The sequence below is a fragment of the Vicugna pacos genome, chromosome 21, assembly GCF_048564905.1.
Source record: "Vicugna pacos chromosome 21, VicPac4, whole genome shotgun sequence".
NCBI classification, from domain to species: Eukaryota; Metazoa; Chordata; class Mammalia; order Artiodactyla; family Camelidae; genus Vicugna; species Vicugna pacos.
Window position 1 is genome coordinate 20586542 of NC_133007.1, and position 17057 is coordinate 20603598.

General features: G+C 49.1%; 1 protein-coding gene across 4 annotated transcripts in view; it reads left to right on the top strand.

Annotated features, from left to right (window-relative positions):
- The first annotated feature begins 683 nt into the window (after positions 1–683).
- Positions 684–17057, top strand: part of OLFML2B (olfactomedin like 2B) — a 36374-nt gene continuing 20000 nt past the window's right edge. For all 4 annotated transcript variants that reach the window (XM_015252029.3, XM_015252030.3, XM_006219221.4 and 1 more), the window contains exons 1-3: positions 684–1332; positions 3772–4035; positions 6024–6131. In XM_015252029.3, coding sequence (XP_015107515.1) covers positions 1150–1332; positions 3772–4035; positions 6024–6131 — 555 coding nt within the window. In that variant the 5' untranslated portion in view covers positions 684–1149. The remainder of the gene's footprint in view (positions 1333–3771; positions 4036–6023; positions 6132–17057) is intronic.

Sequence of the window (17057 nt, forward strand, 5' to 3'; positions counted from 1 at the left end):
CCTTTGACAATCATTTGCCTCTCAAGGCAGTAGCTTCCCCCCACGGGGACACATAGAGTGTCAGAGATTTATTGACAAGGCCACTCTCTTTGTATTTAACACTCCCACAATTTAGGACACACTCCAGCAAGGAGTTCAATAGTTCTCCTCTGGGTGGAGGTATTACCAGGTTCTAAAGCTGTGGCAGGCAAGCAACCTACCAGTGGCGCTAAGTTCAAAGCTGCCAAAGCTCTTGCTCGCCCAGAGTCAAGTCAGGGAAAAGAAACGTCCAAGAGCAAATGCTCCTTCTCTCCTCCAGGTGCAATAAAAAGGGGATGCCGAGGATCCTTACTGGCTCGGGCTTGGAGAGAGTGCCAGGCGCCTGCCTCCCAGCCCAGAGGAAACGCGCTCCTCTCAGGGAGAATGGGCACAAAGGATCCCAAACTTCAGGGACCTCGCTCGGGGTGAAGTCTCTCGCTTCACCATTTGCGGCCAGATGAAAGTAAAGGGGCGCCCTTTTGAGTCACCCCCGGAGGGCTTGCACAGCAACCGAGGCCGAGTGGGGGGCGGGGTTGGCCGGGCGCCCCTCCGCCCGAGTTCTGAGCGCCTCCCGTCCTCCTCCTCCGCGCCGTAACTGGCTGCATCTCCGCGGCCCCGGCACAATAGAGGCCCCGCCCTCCCTCCGCGCCAGCCCTCCGCGGCGCCCTCGCCCAGCAGCTCTCGCCGCCGCCGCCGCCGCCGCCGCTGCCCGCCCCGCGCGCTCAGCGGGTCCCCTAACCCCGCAGGCTCCCGCAGCCCGCCCCGGCGCGCACCGTCCCGCCCGCCCGCGTCCGCCCGGACCCCTTCCTTCCACCTGAGTCCTCTCCAGAGGGCGACGCGCTCGGCTAGCCGTGCCATCTCCACCTTCCCCGTCACCGCCTAGCCTGCGCCCCACTCTCCACCGGGGCCGCACGGTCAGGGCTGATCGCGTCGGGAAGGAGATGACCGGGGCCTCTGGAGTGCACCCTCCTGCCTCACTGAGCCGCACCCAGCTTTAGAAGGCGCTCTGAGTGGCCACTCCCGGGCTGCAGCCAAGACGCCCTCTCGCCTCAGTCCTTGCTGAGACACTCGCGACCCCCCTTAGCCCAGCTCTTCTCCGAAGGGGTTGAGCCCATTCTTGCCACGTCCCTCATGGCCAGACCTCTGCTGCTAGTTCTCTGCTTCGCTCTGGCTGCGGCTCCGGGATGGGGGTCCAGCACTCGCCCCACTGAGACGACTGAGCCCACTGAGCCCCCAGACGTGCAGACTGTGGCACCCACGGAGGACGAGATCCTGCAAAACGAGGCGGACAACCAGGAAAACGTTTTATCTCAGGTAGGCTGCGAGTCCCATGCCCACCCCTCTTGCCCCGGGTGGTGGCAAGAAAACGGGTCCTCACTGAAGCGTTCAGAGGCAGCTGTTTCTCCCTCCATTACCAAAGGGAAGGGCATTTGTTTTTCATTTATCGGAATATTTTCTTAAATGACGGGTCACGGGTCCTCCTCTCTAAATCACAGGGTCTTTCAAGGTTACAGAATCGGGAGGAAGGAGAGGAGAAGGACAGGAAAACACCACACAACTCCCTGAGAAGAAAGGAAAAAAACAAGTCAAAACCTTTTGGTTCAAGGGTTTTGGAAAGTATGGCCATCTCTTGTCTGTGTGACTGTTTGTCAGAGCTGGAATGTGAAAACAGGCGGGCATGTTGGAAGCAGACAGATGGCGTAACCCAAGGGGAGATATTTCATGACACAGAGTGAGACACCCAGGGAGAAGACAGAACAGCAACAAGTGTGATGAATGTGAGGTGACCTCCAAACAGAGAGACCGAAGAGCAGTCCCCTCATACGGGGGAGGTAGAATGGAAATGCAAATCCACTCAGGTCTGGCAGGTGGGGGTTGGGGGAAGTGACAGCTGATCGGGACAGGATCTGTAACATATTCTTTTACAAAGTACTTTCACTTATTTTATCTAACTCAATCCTCACACCCCCTTATTCCCATTCTACAGGTAAGGACCATAAGACTTGGAACAGTCAAGAACCCTAGAGATGGGCAGAGACAGGTCTTCTGACAGTCTTCAGCCCAGATCTCATGACTGTAAAAGATAGTTCTCTCTAAGGTGTTTACTCCAAGCTTTCCAGAGCCAGCATGAGGATTGTGTGGTGGGTGTCACCATAATCCTGAGGATGAGGGATGGCTGAGAAAGGATACCTGTGGTGCTGCCTGCACTTCCTCTAAGCCCCTAGACTGGGGTCATTGTCCCCCTCATGTAGAAAGAATAATCAGCTCCACTTTGGCATTAATCAAACACTAGTCTCCTTACCCTTCCTATAATAATTATGCAAATACTTGCCCTATACCCACCCATAACCTCACACTGACCCCTAAATCAAAAAGATAAAAATTTTTCACACTGGGGCTCTGGAGGACCATCAACAAAAGCTTTTCCTGAAACCCGAGCCTCCTGAAAGGAAGGAATCCACCCAGGGTCTCAGAGCAGGGTTATGTAGGAATCTAGGCAGAGTTTCAGGGAGCAGACAGCTACAATTTACTGTCAGCCCATAAAGACCGGCCACTTAAGTCACCCTGAACTACACCTTCTTCCACTGATCCATTCTGTGTTTAACAACAGTCCTAAAACAAATATTAGTACTAGAAGAAATCCAAGCTTTGCAAGAAAAACATTACAAGCCTTCTTCCCCCCTGACAGCATCCCAGGAACATATCCACTCCAATAAGCTCAGAGCTTGCCTGCCAGAGTCATTAGTCAAAGGAAGAGAACCCTTCTCTGCATCCACAAAGGGAGTCCTGGCTTTGGGGATGCAGGGTCACTTGGAGAGGAGCTGGGGAGGAGCCTTTTCCCCAGCAAGTGCCTAGGATGGTGGTTCCAGAAAGCTTGCTATTGCGTGTTTTCCTGCCTGGGGGGCCGACACGACGCGCGCTCAGAAGGAAATGCTTACACTGTAGAAGCCGCAAGTGCTGCCAGTTTGCTTTCCTGGCTTTGGCCTGGGGCTTGAGGGCAGAAGCTATTCTAGGAGCCAAATGAACCCTTAGGCCTAGAAAACCTTATTGACTTCTGGATCTGTCTCTCCCCTCCCACTTCCCTTTCTCCAAATCTAACCTATCCTTTAAGACCAGATCAGATTCCACTTCCTCCGAGAAGTCTTCCCTGGCGCCCAGCTAGAGCCGCTCTCTGTGGCCCTCTGTTTGAGATCCCACTGCACTCCCATTTCAGGGGCACTTATCACTCCCTACTTTTTGTGACTGCTCTTTATATACCTCCTGCACTGTAAGCCCTTGAGAGCAGGCTCTCTGATGGCCCATTGCTTTACCTCTCGCAGCACCTAGCTCAGTCCCAAGGTGGCACTCAGTAAATGGTGAAAAATGGTAAAGGAGGACAGAAGCCAGTAGTCTTGAAACTGGAATGTCAATTTTCCAATCCCTCCATCAATCCCTTCTCCCTTCCATTTAAAATCTAAATCTGGATTTTAGCTAAGGCAGGGACTATTGGAAGAATGATGGGGCTCGTTTTTTTTCCTTTAAATGATGAAAGCCTATGAGAAATGCATAGCTTTCCAAGATAAACGAAGAGAGCTGAACTCTGAGTGCCTTCCAGGAAATGTTATACTCAGCAAATTGTGTTGCAGTGACCTTTTCACTCCACATCAGAGTTGTCTGAGGTCGCTGGCTAGTGCAGGACATCTGATAAAGTGCAGGGAACCTGACTGATGCGTGTTTGCACACCTCCAACCTGTTCCCTCCCTCCTTGTCTAGTTGCTGGGAGACTATGACAAGGTCAAGGCTGTGTCTGAGGGCTCGGACTGTCAGTGCAAGTGTGTAGTGCGCCCCCTGGGTCGAGATGCCTGCCAGAGGGTCAATGAGGGGACCTCCAGGAAGGAAGACTTCTACACCGTGGAAACCATCACCTCAGGCTCCTCCTGCAAGTGTGCCTGTGTTGCACCGCCGTCGGCCCTCAATCCCTGCGAGGGAGACTTCAGGCTCCAGAAGCTTCGGGAGGCAGACAGTCGGGACTTGAAGGTAGGACCTGGTGTGCGGCGATGCCTGCGTGAGAGGGTGCCTTAGGGATGCGTGAGTCTGGCAAGGCCATTGCTGGGGATCATAGGCCTTTGAATAAGTGGGATCTGTGGTAACATTTACAGGAGGTCAGGCCCTGGGTCTGAGAGTGTTGCATGTGGACCCAAAGCTGATGATCTGACAAACTGGTAATTTGCAACTCTGGTGTCTAAGGGAGATGCCTGGAGCAAAGTGTGCCCGCCTCTCTTGTAAAGCCAGGGAGGCAGGGCTGGGAGCAGCTGTCAGGCCCAGCCGGCCAAGAGAACTCCGTGTTCTTCTCCAGGAGAATTACTGCCACGATTTACTGTCAGCCCAGCAGGCACTCCGCAGTGGCAAGAGACACACAGAAAGCAGTAAGCCTTCCAGGCCTCAGTACAAGGGCTCAGTGACCCAGGAAGGGGAGTTCTGGGGCCTGCTCTAGGTTTAGTCATCAAGTTGTGATCCTGTGATCCTGGTCCACAGGGTGTGGCAGCTCAGGCCCTACCTGCCCTATCTGATCCGTGCCCTCCCCTCTTCATCTGCAGCGTGGAGTCTTGGGATGAGCTTGGTTTGAAATCACGCAGACTCGGGTTCAAAGCATTGCTCTGCTACTACTTGCTGCATGATCCTACTCAAGTTATTCAACTGGTCTGACCTCAGTCTCCTTGAATAAAATGTGGGAAGACTAACATCGACCTCTTGGGGTTGTTTTGAGAATTGATGAGATGACAACTATTGAATACTTGGCACAATGCCTGACACATGGTCGGGGCTCAGTAGACACCAGTTCCATAGTGAATGACCATGTAAAGTGCTACTGCTGTGCCGGCAGAGGTTCACACTTGGTAACTGGTCATCACTGATATCCCTTTAAGCAGAGCAGGGTTTACCAGTAAAATGAGTGTCCCAGGACTCAGCCATGTCACTCAGAGCTGCAGCTGTGCTGTGAAACTACTTTCTGAAACAGAGTGGCACAGTCACCCAGTTTTAGGATTGGACTCTTGGGGGATTGGAAACAACAGTAGGCAGAATGTTAGGAATCAGAAAATCATCCCAGTACATCCTAATCAGCGACCCTTCCATGGCTGTTACCCAGAATTCAGCCATCTTCCTCTGGTGGGGAGGAAGGCGATTTTCTAAACATGAGCATTTCATACATGGAATTCTTCATCTAGTAGCAAGATTGGGGAACAAAGGTTGCACACGTGTTTCCAGCAAACTCTTCCAGGGACAGTCCTTGGCAGGGAGGCTCCGTTTAAGCGTGTCTCACCTGCCCCTTTTGCCTGCACTCTGCATGCCCTGGATATCAGCAGCGTCTCAGCTGCCTCCCTCCCAGCGGCTCTGTACTGGCAGGAATGACAGTGTTGAAAAAACTAAGAGAGCTGGGCGCCCTATGACATCTTGCCACCTCAAAGATGGGCCCCTGGGTTTCTTTTACCCCAGAGGCAGTTTTGCTTTTAGTGCTAAGGAAAAGCTTGTTGGGACTTCAGCGGACAATGAAGCTGAGTGTTTCAGAAGCATATCCTCAAGTTGTTGATGTTTGTAAGCTCCTCTGTTGAGTGCTTATAGGTCTCTCGTTTCAGGCTAGGTAGTGTACTGGGTATCATGGGGAAGCAGAGACGAAGATGACACGGCACCATTTTCAAGGAGCTCCCAGTCTAGCAGGAAACACAGACATGCACGCAACTGACAGACTTAATCAAAGAAGTGTAAACCATTCAGTGAAGGTGTCCAGACCTCAGCTGGCCTGGTCTTGTTGGATTCTCCTATTTTCTTACCCGAGTGACCCAGTAGGCAGAATACATTCACACTGTTGTGTCTGCCTGTGTGCCACCCACACAAGTGCCAGTTTCTGAGAGCCGCCTCTCAATTCCTGGCTTGTGGCTTCCCTACAACATGGAGATCTCAGAGGAAACGTCTGCCCCCGGCCAGTCAGCCCCAGCCGTGGACTAACACCTGCCCTTGTTTCATAGCTCTCCACCATCATAGATATGCTGGAAGGCGCTTTCTATGGTCTGGATCTCCTGAAGCTGCATTCGGTTACCACCAAACTGGTGGGGCGAGTGGATAAATTGGAGGAGGTAAGGAGGATTCTGGGTTTCCATATCTTTCTCTTGATGAGGCCCCAAAGTGTTTCAAACTTCCCATGCTCTTTTTTCAGAATGCATGTACTCTGACTAGACTTAATTCATTCCATACGTTGGAAAGAAAAATAATAGATAAAACTCTCATCCAAAATCATGCCAAATTGTGGATGACAAGGTGAAATGCTGAAATATAAATGTAAATGCCTTCTTTTTTCATTAATAAGAACCACAAAACCACTGTATACCTGTTTTCCCCTTGACTCCCAAGGAACTCAGAGCTAAATGAAGTGTAAAAGTACAAGTAGCATCTTACTTCCTGTTTTAAGGTGGCGTTATCTCCCTTCTGGGTATATGGTTGCTAACTTTTTTTTTTAAACTGTTCCAGTGCATGCCTGTGTGTGTGTGGGTGTAGTAATCCATCTCAAATCCATTTTAGAGAAAGAAGACGTAAAAATGGTTATTATTAAATAATATTCCTTATTGGGAGACATTCAGGCTGATCACCCCCAGGAAGATTAGACTGGTAATGTGCTTTTTGTAGACAGAGACACCACATGTGTATGATTGGGTTCCAGAGAGATGCACAGCCAGAGCTATGGTTTCCGCTGGTGTGTGATGTGACGGTGGGAGACAGAAGTCGTCATAGACGACGATAATGTTGACGTTGTTTTGCTGCTGTAATGCTTTAACATAGAGATAAGAAATCATTTAGTCACCAGAAAAGGAATGATCATCATTCAGCCTTACTGGTAAGAAGCTGATGGGTATGTTTCATCGACTGGCATCCAGTTCTTGAACAGATACTTGAAACTGTGACTGAAAGAACCCCTACTTCAAGTAGAAATATATTTAGTTTTCAGCATGTTAATGTAAGTGGCAAATTAATTATGGGATGACTGTAAACATAGCAATATTCCTCATGGAAAAGTGGGCTTTGGGGGGTCTCTACTGGAGGAGCTGAGACTCCCTGATGGGTGATTAATAGATGCAGGATGTGAAAAAGATAAGGATCTTTAGAGTGGCAGAAAGAGCACTCACTGGACTAGGAATCAGGACAGAGTGAATTACTCTTTGTTTGCCACTAACCGGGCAGCCATCCTCATCTCTGCTGCTGTGAAGTGGGAAAGGTCCCCTATCTACTTTGTGTGATTGCTGAGGGCATAAAAGTTGAGCTAATCATTTTGTAAATACTTTGAAATGGTGGCATAAAACAAAGCACTCAGGTTATGACCAAGGAGTGAGTGGGGGCAAATTTCCTTCTGTTGCTTCGCAGAGAGAACTGGGACAAGGATGATGAAACAATGTGGTTTCAAAGGTTGAATTAGTACACTCCTTACAATCCTCAAAATGTTCGCAGAAAGTGAACATCAGCTCTTTCTCCCTGACCCTTAGCCTTAGCTCCCCCAGTGCTGTGATGAAGTAGTTTCCATTTGCTCTGGGAGGGTTGGCAGAACCAGTCACTTCCATTACAAGGTCTAATGAGCAGGGTTGGGGCACTTGAGCCCAAGATTTGTAGGTAGGTCATGGTGCCCAACAGGACTATGTCAGCCCACTCGTTTCAGCCCGCTCTTCTTGGAAGGGCTCCGTAAGAGAATCAGGTCACTTGGCATCTTGAATCTCTTCTTTCCCAACATTGCCAGCTTGAGTGATGGAATTAGGAATGGTCAACACCATCTGACTACCAGTGGACTTCACACAGACTTGGGATTCTTTCTCCTATTTAAAAGCACGTTCTGATGCTTTCAAACAGGTTCAAAAGGAATTAAACCAGGATCCAATGGGAACTTGGAAAGTAGTGCCTGTTTTTCCTTTGGCCCCTAGAACCATCCAAATGTGCAATACCCCTTTAAAAACAAAGATTGCTTTTCTATAGGAACATGGGTAACAGCCACCTCTTCTGCTTTTACCTGACCTTGGCAGCCACATGTTTTTCATTCTGTCTGGAGAACACAGCCTGGGAAAGATAGTTCTGGAGGTAGAACACAGTGTCCATGAGGCCAAGGTCAGGTGCTCAGCCTCTGAGAAGGCCAGTGGGCTGAGCTCTATTCAAGGGCTATGACCTCTTTCCAGCCTTATCGAGCAGCAGAGCCCTCCCTGCTAACAAAGGCTAGAAGAGTGGGTGAATTTGGTGCAATGCCACTAACCCTGCAGGATGTATCTTCTGTGCAGTCACACAATCACTGGGTTTTTGCCAAAATTAATCTTAGTTACATTGATGAGAGTTATTTCTTTTTCAAAACTGTGGAATGTTTAGTAGCAAAAACTGGAGCTTTATAAGCATCATCATCATCCATTATATTTGTATAGCATTATGGTTTTAAAGCATCCCATATACATTTAGCTTATTTGGTCCTGTGAACTGGACAGGATGTGAGACCTTAGGAAATGAGATGGGTTTCCTACAATCACAGTGCTCAGAAAGTGTAGGCTGGAGCTCAGGCCTTCTGGTCCTTGGTCCAGAGGTCTTTCTAATCAAGCTCAGAAGTTTCTTCAAATCATTGTTGGCTGCCCTGGGAGCATCAGTTTTTCCTAACTAGAACTTAAAGCAATAGCTCTTCCAAAGGAGTTTCTAGGCAGAACCATGGCTGTATCCTATAAATCCTGTTAAACAGGATTAAAGTTGAGTTAGGGAAGGTCCCATCCAGTGAAAGATTCCCTAAATAGGCAGCCCAAGATGACAGGGCGCTGTGGTGGACAGTAGACACAGATGGCTCTGGGCTCTGGGCCCACAGAGTAGAGCCGTGTCTCTTGGCTTCAGGTCCAGCCAGTCATCTCCTGGCTCTTGCTGGCTGACTCTGTCTGCAGTTTGCAGGCATTGAAAAGGCAGAATGTTGGGTAAATGGAAAAAACACTCCTTTTCCATCATGGCTCTGCAGGAGGAATGGAAGTGAAACTCTGCTCCTGGTCTTTGGATATTCTTGAATCCCAAGGAGAGTTCTTTGGAGGTCAGACCAGACAAAAGGGGTCAGATTGGAGGGGCATTTTGCCCAGAGTAAGATCAGTTCTTGGCAGAAGAAGCGGGCACACACATGTGTGTACATCCACCTCGGGTCTGTAGGATGGAAGAATGGAAACTCCATTTGCAGATGAAAGAGGAAGGAAGGATAGAGAAATGGAATCTGAACTGCTGAGAACCTCGCCTCTTGGTGAAATCCGCTCTGGGAACTCTGCTTGGCGGAGTGATTTCTGCTGGGCTTTTAAATTGTGAAAATAACACAGGCACAGAAAAGTGCATAAACAATGAATGTACAGCTTAGCAAATTATTATAAAACAAATACCCTTGCAACCACCACCCAGTTCAAGAAACAGAGCAATGCTCTACCCAAGAAGCCCCCCGCATGCCCCCCTCACTCACCCCGCCTCCCTGAAAGGAGCCTCTCTCCTGACGTTTATGTTGATTATCTTCCTTACTTTTCTTTACAGTTTTATCACTTAAGGATGCATCCCTAAATACAATTGTTTTGTCTGTTTGGAACTTTAAATATATAGAATTCTACAGAATTGTATGTGTTTGTGTGTGTGTGCGTGCGCGCACGCGTGTGTGTGTGTGTGTGTTGGATTTCTTTCACTCAACTTTGTTTTTAATACTCACCTGTGTACTTTTTGTGGCTCGTAGTTCATTCATTTTTATTGCTGTAAGTATTCTAGTGTGTGAACAGACCACAATTTATTGATCTGTTCTACTGATGATAGATATGGGGGTTGTTTTTTGTTTTGGAATTCACAGTAGCCCCAGGAGCACCCCTCTATATTCACATCCCATACATGCATGCATTTCTCTATGATGTATAAGTAGGAACGGAAATACTGGGCCATTAGCTATCCTGATTGTCAACTTCAGGGGATACTGTTGGCCTTCCATAGCTATGTTTCACATCATCTCTGGATTCAACCAACTGTGGATCGAAAATATTCCCCCCCAAATTCCAGAAACTTCCAAAAAGCAAAACTTGAATTTGCCACATGCTGGCAACTATTTACATAACATTTACATTGTATTAGGTATTATAAATAATCTAGAGATGATGTAAAGTACCCGGGAGGATGTCCGTAGGTTAGATGCCAAATATTACACTGTTTTATATAAGGGACTTGAGCAGGCATGGCTTTTGGTATCTATGGGGAGTCCTGGAGCCAATCCCCTGCAGATACCAAGGAATGACTGCATCGCCCAACTGTTTTCCCAAGTGGTGGTACAGGTTTACATTGCCTCCAACAGGGTGTGAAAGCTCCACACACGTTCTTAACAAAACTTGGTCTTGTCAGACTTTTTAATTTTTATCAGTTTGGAGCATATATCTTAGTAGGGCCATTTAACTGTGTACCAAAAATGTAACCCCCCCCCAAACATCTTTCCTATTGATCTGTTGGAGGCCTGAAACCCCATGGGCATTCCTCCAGAACTGGGCCAAGTAGGAGTAACATCCCAGGTGGTCAGTGGCCCAAAAACCTTCAATGTGGTAGGTCCAGACTGACACACTTCTGACAATGACGTGGAAGGGGAGGGGATGCAGGAAGTATGGGTGTGTGCTGGAGCTGGGGGGTGTGGGCACAGAATATAGGTGCCAGAGGAGACAGGAATTGCAAGTCTAGAAGGAAAAGCTATAGCTTCAAAGGCAAAGACAGACCCTATTCATTGCATGCAGGCCTGGCAGCAGCACAGACTGAGCTCAGAAGACTTTTCTGTGAGCTCTGATTACACCCAGAGACACAGACTTGTAGGCAGCCCCCGCCTAAAAACGGATTCTGAAGCAGCAAGACAAGAGGCAGGAGGTACAACCCTAATACCAAATACTGCTTCCAGGAGCAGATTTATTATCAAAGTAAAGAAAAAGGCAAATAGAGGGACAGATCATTAAAATAATTGCTTCTAGCATCAAGGCTTTAGTTGAATTAAATCATGCCCATAAAAATTTCAAATCTTTGTGAAGAGATGCCCCACCCCCTCAGCAGCAGGACACCTGTCAACGCTTATAAGTACTTGGATATGACCGGGTACACAAGTGCCTTTGTGTATGTGTGGGTGCATATCCCAGGCTCTTTAAATAGGTACATGCCTGCAAGTTTCCCAAAGTGTGGTTTCTGTTGCCCAAGCCCTGCCCCTTCTGGCTGTGTGACTCTCTTTCTCTCACACCTACCTGTTGGAGTTTGCAGACCCCATCCATGAGTACAGATGGGCACTGTGGAACCTTGCGTGTCACCTGAAGCCTTTTCTCCTGATGTTGTGTGCATGTGCGATTTAGTCTACAATGGATTTACCAGACCCAGAACTGGCCCTCTCCCCAGAAAGTGCTGGCACAGGCATTGTTGAGGGCTCCTCCCCTAGACCTAAGGACTTGGTGACTTTGTGTTTCTGGTTTGGAAGGCAAGATCAAAGAATCCTTCCTGACTCTGGGGGATATATCTTTTTTACCAACTACTAGGAAAATGTAAGTTTTGTCTGTGCAGGCCTGGCCACGAGTCAGGGGAGCTGTCTCTTTCCAAGCCTCTCCCTTCTGCCCTTCCTTCTGTCTCATGGAGACACCCCAAGTGCTCACTCTCTCTCCCGATCAAATCTGCCTTCACAGAAGGGTTTGCTGTAAGTCATTTCACTCTTCTCCTTACTCAAGTGCATCCCCGGAAAGGAGTGTCACTCAGCCCGTCTGACCACAGTGTGAAAAGGGAAAGGGCTGGAGATAATATCTCTAAGATGCATGTCAGCTCTAATGTTACTGAATTTAATTTACATCTTAGTATGGGTTCAGGTCAATATATTACCTCTCCTGGGGCTAGATATACTTCAAATCTAATTTGTCACTGTGACATGAAAGGTGTTCTTCATGGCTAAAGGGATCTAAGGTGTGAGTGTCGGCCCTCCACCTGCTGGCGTAGGAATAGCTTGTAGGGTGTGAGGGAGTGTATGGCTGTATTTAAGGGGTTTTTCATCAGAGGCCTGGGACTTCTTGCCCTTTACTTGTTCGACAGTCTTCCAGGCTCTGGACTTCTTGAGGACAACCTGGGTCGGAGTCATCTTTGTTTGCCAGGCTTTAGCCGAGCATGGGATGTGGACTAGAGGCTCACAGCTGTTCGGCTGGGAGAGTGATTGAACACATCAGCTGGCCACCCTCCTGCCATCAGCTGTGGTCAGAGGGATTGTACTGCGTCCTGCCTGTCCCGACAGCTGGAGTACCAGCTGTTTCTAGCTGCTCTCCCCCTCCAGCTCTCTTACCAGGGGCTGGAGACAGCTGTCAGCTGGGGTGGCTGTCCCAGGCCACCTGGTCCTCACCTTGTCCTGGAGGGATCCGAGAGGGGAGGGACAGGGTGAGCGGATGAGGACTCCAAGCCCTCCCACCAGGTCCAGTTACCCTTACGCTATCTCACTTCCCTTCCACAGGGAACCCTGCTCCCTCTGCCCTCAGGCCTGCCATCTGCATCTGCGCCCCGTGCACATCCAGCCATCTACTGCTAGGGGTCGGGTGGCCTCTTGGATTCTGGGGCACACCCCTGCCGCATGACATGGGGCTATACTTTGGCCGAGCTGTGGTCTTGCTTAGTCCCCTCCTACAGGTGTCTGGTGTGTCTCTCTACAACACACTAGCCTTGGGTCCTCGCCTTCCTCCCTGTCCCAGCCACGCCAAATCTGAGCTCCCCTCCCCTTTCCACCTGTGTATTTGCTACTGAGATCCCAAGGGTCTGTCCCACTTCAGCTTTGGTTATGTGTCAAGCCCTGTTTTGTGCCTGGCACCGTGCCACATGCAGCCCTTCATTCGTTTTCCATACCAAGCCTGGTGAAGGAGGTATCGCCATTCCTTCCTCCTCCACCTGGGGCCTGGAGAGGTCCTGTCACTTGCCTTATGTGGTTCCGTAAAACCAGACAGTGACTGTGGTGTGGGTTTCATACCTGATCTGCAGAGCCAGCACCTTCCCCACCGCACCCCTACACCTGTTTCTTGTCTGGGAAACAAGACCACAACAAGCTTATAAGAGCGTTGCAGGCTGGTCATCTTTCCCTCAGGTCCGCCCTTTTGGCTTAAGCTGCCCCATGGTCTCACCCAGGCATGCACACACTTGTCCAACAGCTGGGCAAGGTCAGGACACAGTGTGTATCCATGGAACAGCCCATGCCGATGGCACCAGTCTGCAGACCTGGTTGTGCTGGCCCTCCACAACTCATTAACAGCTGTACTCTGACCAACAGTGCTACCCATTGCTGACTGCCAGCTCTACCCTCAACTCCACCTACATCCAGTTCCCCTTTGCCCGGGGACCTGCCTAGTTTGCATTCTTCCTCCCCTTGGGCATCTGCGCATCTGGCTGTGGTCAGCACAGGACACCCGTCCCTATCTGGCAACGCGGGCTTGCTCTCAGCAGGCACCCTCCAATGCCCAACTGCATGCCCCCAGCCCCTGGCACTTGTTCTGTGAATCCCTCTCAGTTCCCTGGCTCTGCCTAACCCAAGGACCCACGCACAATTCCCAGATCTTTAACTGCCATGTCTGGCTGTGTTCTGCTTTCTGTGCCAGCCCTCTATCTACCTGCTCTTCTTCCCTCCTCCTTTCCCTCCTCACAGCATCAGCATCCTTGGCAGGGCCCACGTGGCGTGCTCACCCCTGCTAGATAGGCATCCTTCCTGCCTCCTCCACCCCCTTGCCAGTTCTGTGCACAAGCCAAGTTGCACACACCATAAATGTCATGGTTGCAACTGTCTCAGAGGGGAAGAGCCAGAGGCATGAGGTCATGGGGTTCACCCTTCAGCCAAGGCAGGATCAAGAGTATCCTGTGTGGGTGGCATCCCCAGTGCCTCCTGAGATGTACCCCCACAAAAGTCCCTTGGTATGAAGAAGGCAGAGCCCCAGGGAAGAGTGGGGAGCCCTGCAAGGCCAGCACCCCTGGGGTGGAGGTGGCCGAGTGGGAAAGGTGGCCAGGGAGGGGTTGCTGCTCCTGCCACCCTGGGGGACATCAGCTGGCTTGGCCCGGCAGGCCGATGGGGTGATGCCACTGCCAGCCTGGTGTTTATTCAGGCGGCTGGTGGGCTTTGCTGTTCCCTTGAGGGGAATAAAGAATATTGCTCCTCTGAGTTCTCAGGGCCAGGTCTGCTTCAAATCCTCCTCTGTGGAAACCCAGAATAATGACTTCTCACTAAAACTAGAAAGAGTATTGGACATTTATAAATCAATGAGAGGGGGGCCTTCCAGGGGCCTAGAAAACCCAAGATCTAGGGGACAAGGGCCAAATCTGTGGCATTGCCCTTTCGCCTCATAGTGAGTGCCAGGGCCAATGCTGACTCTTCCAAGGTGTCAAGGAATTGGGTGGGATCTTGTTTTAGTAAAAGGCTACTTAGGCCAAGCCATTGGGTCCACCCAAAATGGGGTCCTAGGGCCACAGCTGGACAGTAGATGTGGACGTACCTCAATCCCCACCTTACAGACATGTTATCGACCTTGCTAATGAGTCAGAACCTGCATCTGTCGCATCACCCTGACTTGTTTTCTACATGGCACGTTTCACTAGTTGATGCTTTCTTGTTTATTTCTTGTTTATTGCTTACTTCCCCTCAATGAGGGTGGTCTCCATCAGAGTAGGATCCTTGCAGGTCTGGTTTACCCTCAGAGCCCAGAGCCGAACCCATGAGGAAGTAATACATCGAGCCCCTGAACCCGCTGGGGCTTCACTATAAGTCCAGGACATGGGAGCTACAGGGGACGATGCACAGGCTCTGCTCTGAGCAGGTGCTCATGGATGTACAGACATGCTTGAATCCCACTAAGGCCCCAGAAAGAACCTGGTTCCTGTAAAACAGCCTCTCTCACACATTTGGGCCCCCTTTCCAACAGCTATACCCTAAGCTTCCAACATTTAAGACAGTGCTTCTCAAACTTTCATGTGTATGCACATTGCCTGGGGGATCTTGATAAAATGCAACTTCTGATTCAGCAGGTCTGGGGGAGGCCCGAGCTTCTGCATTTCTAACAAGCTCCCGAGTGATGCCTATGCTGACGGCCGTTTTGAGCAGCAAGGATTTATGGGAGTCCAACACTTCTATATTTCTCTGTATATGCATATCCTATTGTATATCCTGAGACCAAACTGATGCATTCATTGGCATCTGTGATGTGCTCAGTGCTGCTTGAGAGCTAGCTGAGTGCCAGGAACCTCTCCTGGTGTTCTTTTTTTTCTTCTTTTTTAAATAGAAGTATAGTTGATTTACAATATTGTGTTAGTTTCAGGTGTACAGCATAGTGATTCAATAATTTTTTTCTGATTATATTCCATTATAGGTTATTACAAGATATTGAATATAATTCCCTGTGCTTTATATTCCTTGTTGCTTATGTTATTTTATACATATAGTTTGTATCTGTTAATCCCATACTCCTAATTTGCCCCTCCCTCCCTCTGCTCTTGGGTAACCTTAAATTTGTTTTCTATGTCTGTGAGTCGGTTTCTGTTTTGTATATAGATTCATTTGTATTATGTTTTAGATTCCACATAGAAGTGATAGCTTATAGTATTTGTTGTTTTCTGTCTGACTTACTTTACTACGTGTAATATTCTCTAAGTTCATCCATGTTGCTGCAAATGGCAGTATTTCATTCTTTTTTGTGGCTGAGTAATATTCCATTGTATATATACACCAGATCTTCTTAAGCCAATTGTCTGTTAATATCTCCCAGTGTTCTTAGTGATCCAGCAAGTGAACTGAAAAGCAAGAGTCAGGAGGCTGGGCACTGGATTCAGTTCTGCAACTTTTTAAAATGATCTGGGGTAGATCACATCCTTACCTTGGGCATCAGTCTCCTCATTTATGAAATGAAGGGTTAGGCTTGAGTTCTGGGGTCCATTCCAGCTATGACATTCTAGGAAAAATTACAACTACTTAGTATGTCCCATGCATTTCCACACATATTAACTCATTTAATCTTCGTAACAACCCAGAGGGAAAGTGCTAGTATTCTCCCCATTTCACACATGGGCACACTGATGCACAGGGAGTTTAAGTAATTTGCCTAAGATCACAGATCTAGCAATAGCAGCATTTTGATGTGAACCAGACCACCTCCTTCAGAATCCACGATCTAAACCACTGCCCTTGACTGACCCTGTACACTTATCAGCAATGACTGCACACCCAGGAAGACCTCTGTCCCATGGGCTTTAGCTGTCACAGTTAATTCTGTGCAATCTAGAGAGGCTGGCTTAGCCTAAGCCCCACAGAACACTTTGAGCCTTTCCAGTGCTCAAAACTGGCATACTCTGAAATGCCATAAGAGTGGCATGACCAGTGGTCTGCAGCCTGGTTAGTTTTAACAAGCACCTCGTGGGCTCCTCCGGGCAGCCCATATAGAGCCACTGGAGCCACAGTGTCTGGGTGTCACCATCTGCCTTATGCACTCCCTAGATCTGAGCCATCGTGGCTTCCCTCTAGGACATTAGCAGCAGCTTACCAGGCTGCAGACTGTGCCTGGGCACCATCTGAGCTTTTGCACTTACCATGTCTGGCTGTCAAAGAAAGATGGAAAGCAAATGTATCCTCTGTTTTGACATGGTTGCTTCGCTCTATCACCCTCATAAACAAGGCTCAAAGGAGAACATCACATTTAAAAATTCAGATGCTCATGGAAACCTTAGAATGGGGGCCAAAGCTGGAGAATGTTAAATCTTAGTGCAGTAAATGTCTCTAAAAATAACTTAGAGGAGAAAGGAGACCTCTGAGTCTGCTGACAGCTGTCCATAATTCAAATCCCATTCAGCTTCACTTCTCTGTCCCTGGTGCCTCTTGTCCACTCCCTCCCTCCTTTGAACCCACATTTGTTACTTACAGAAGCTGACATGGTTGGTCACCTTCCTCCTGCAGTGAGGACCCTCTCTCCCTTATTACAGTTGTCCTCCTACCACCCCCTCCCCATCCCAAGACAAGGACCCCAGGGGAATTAGAGGCT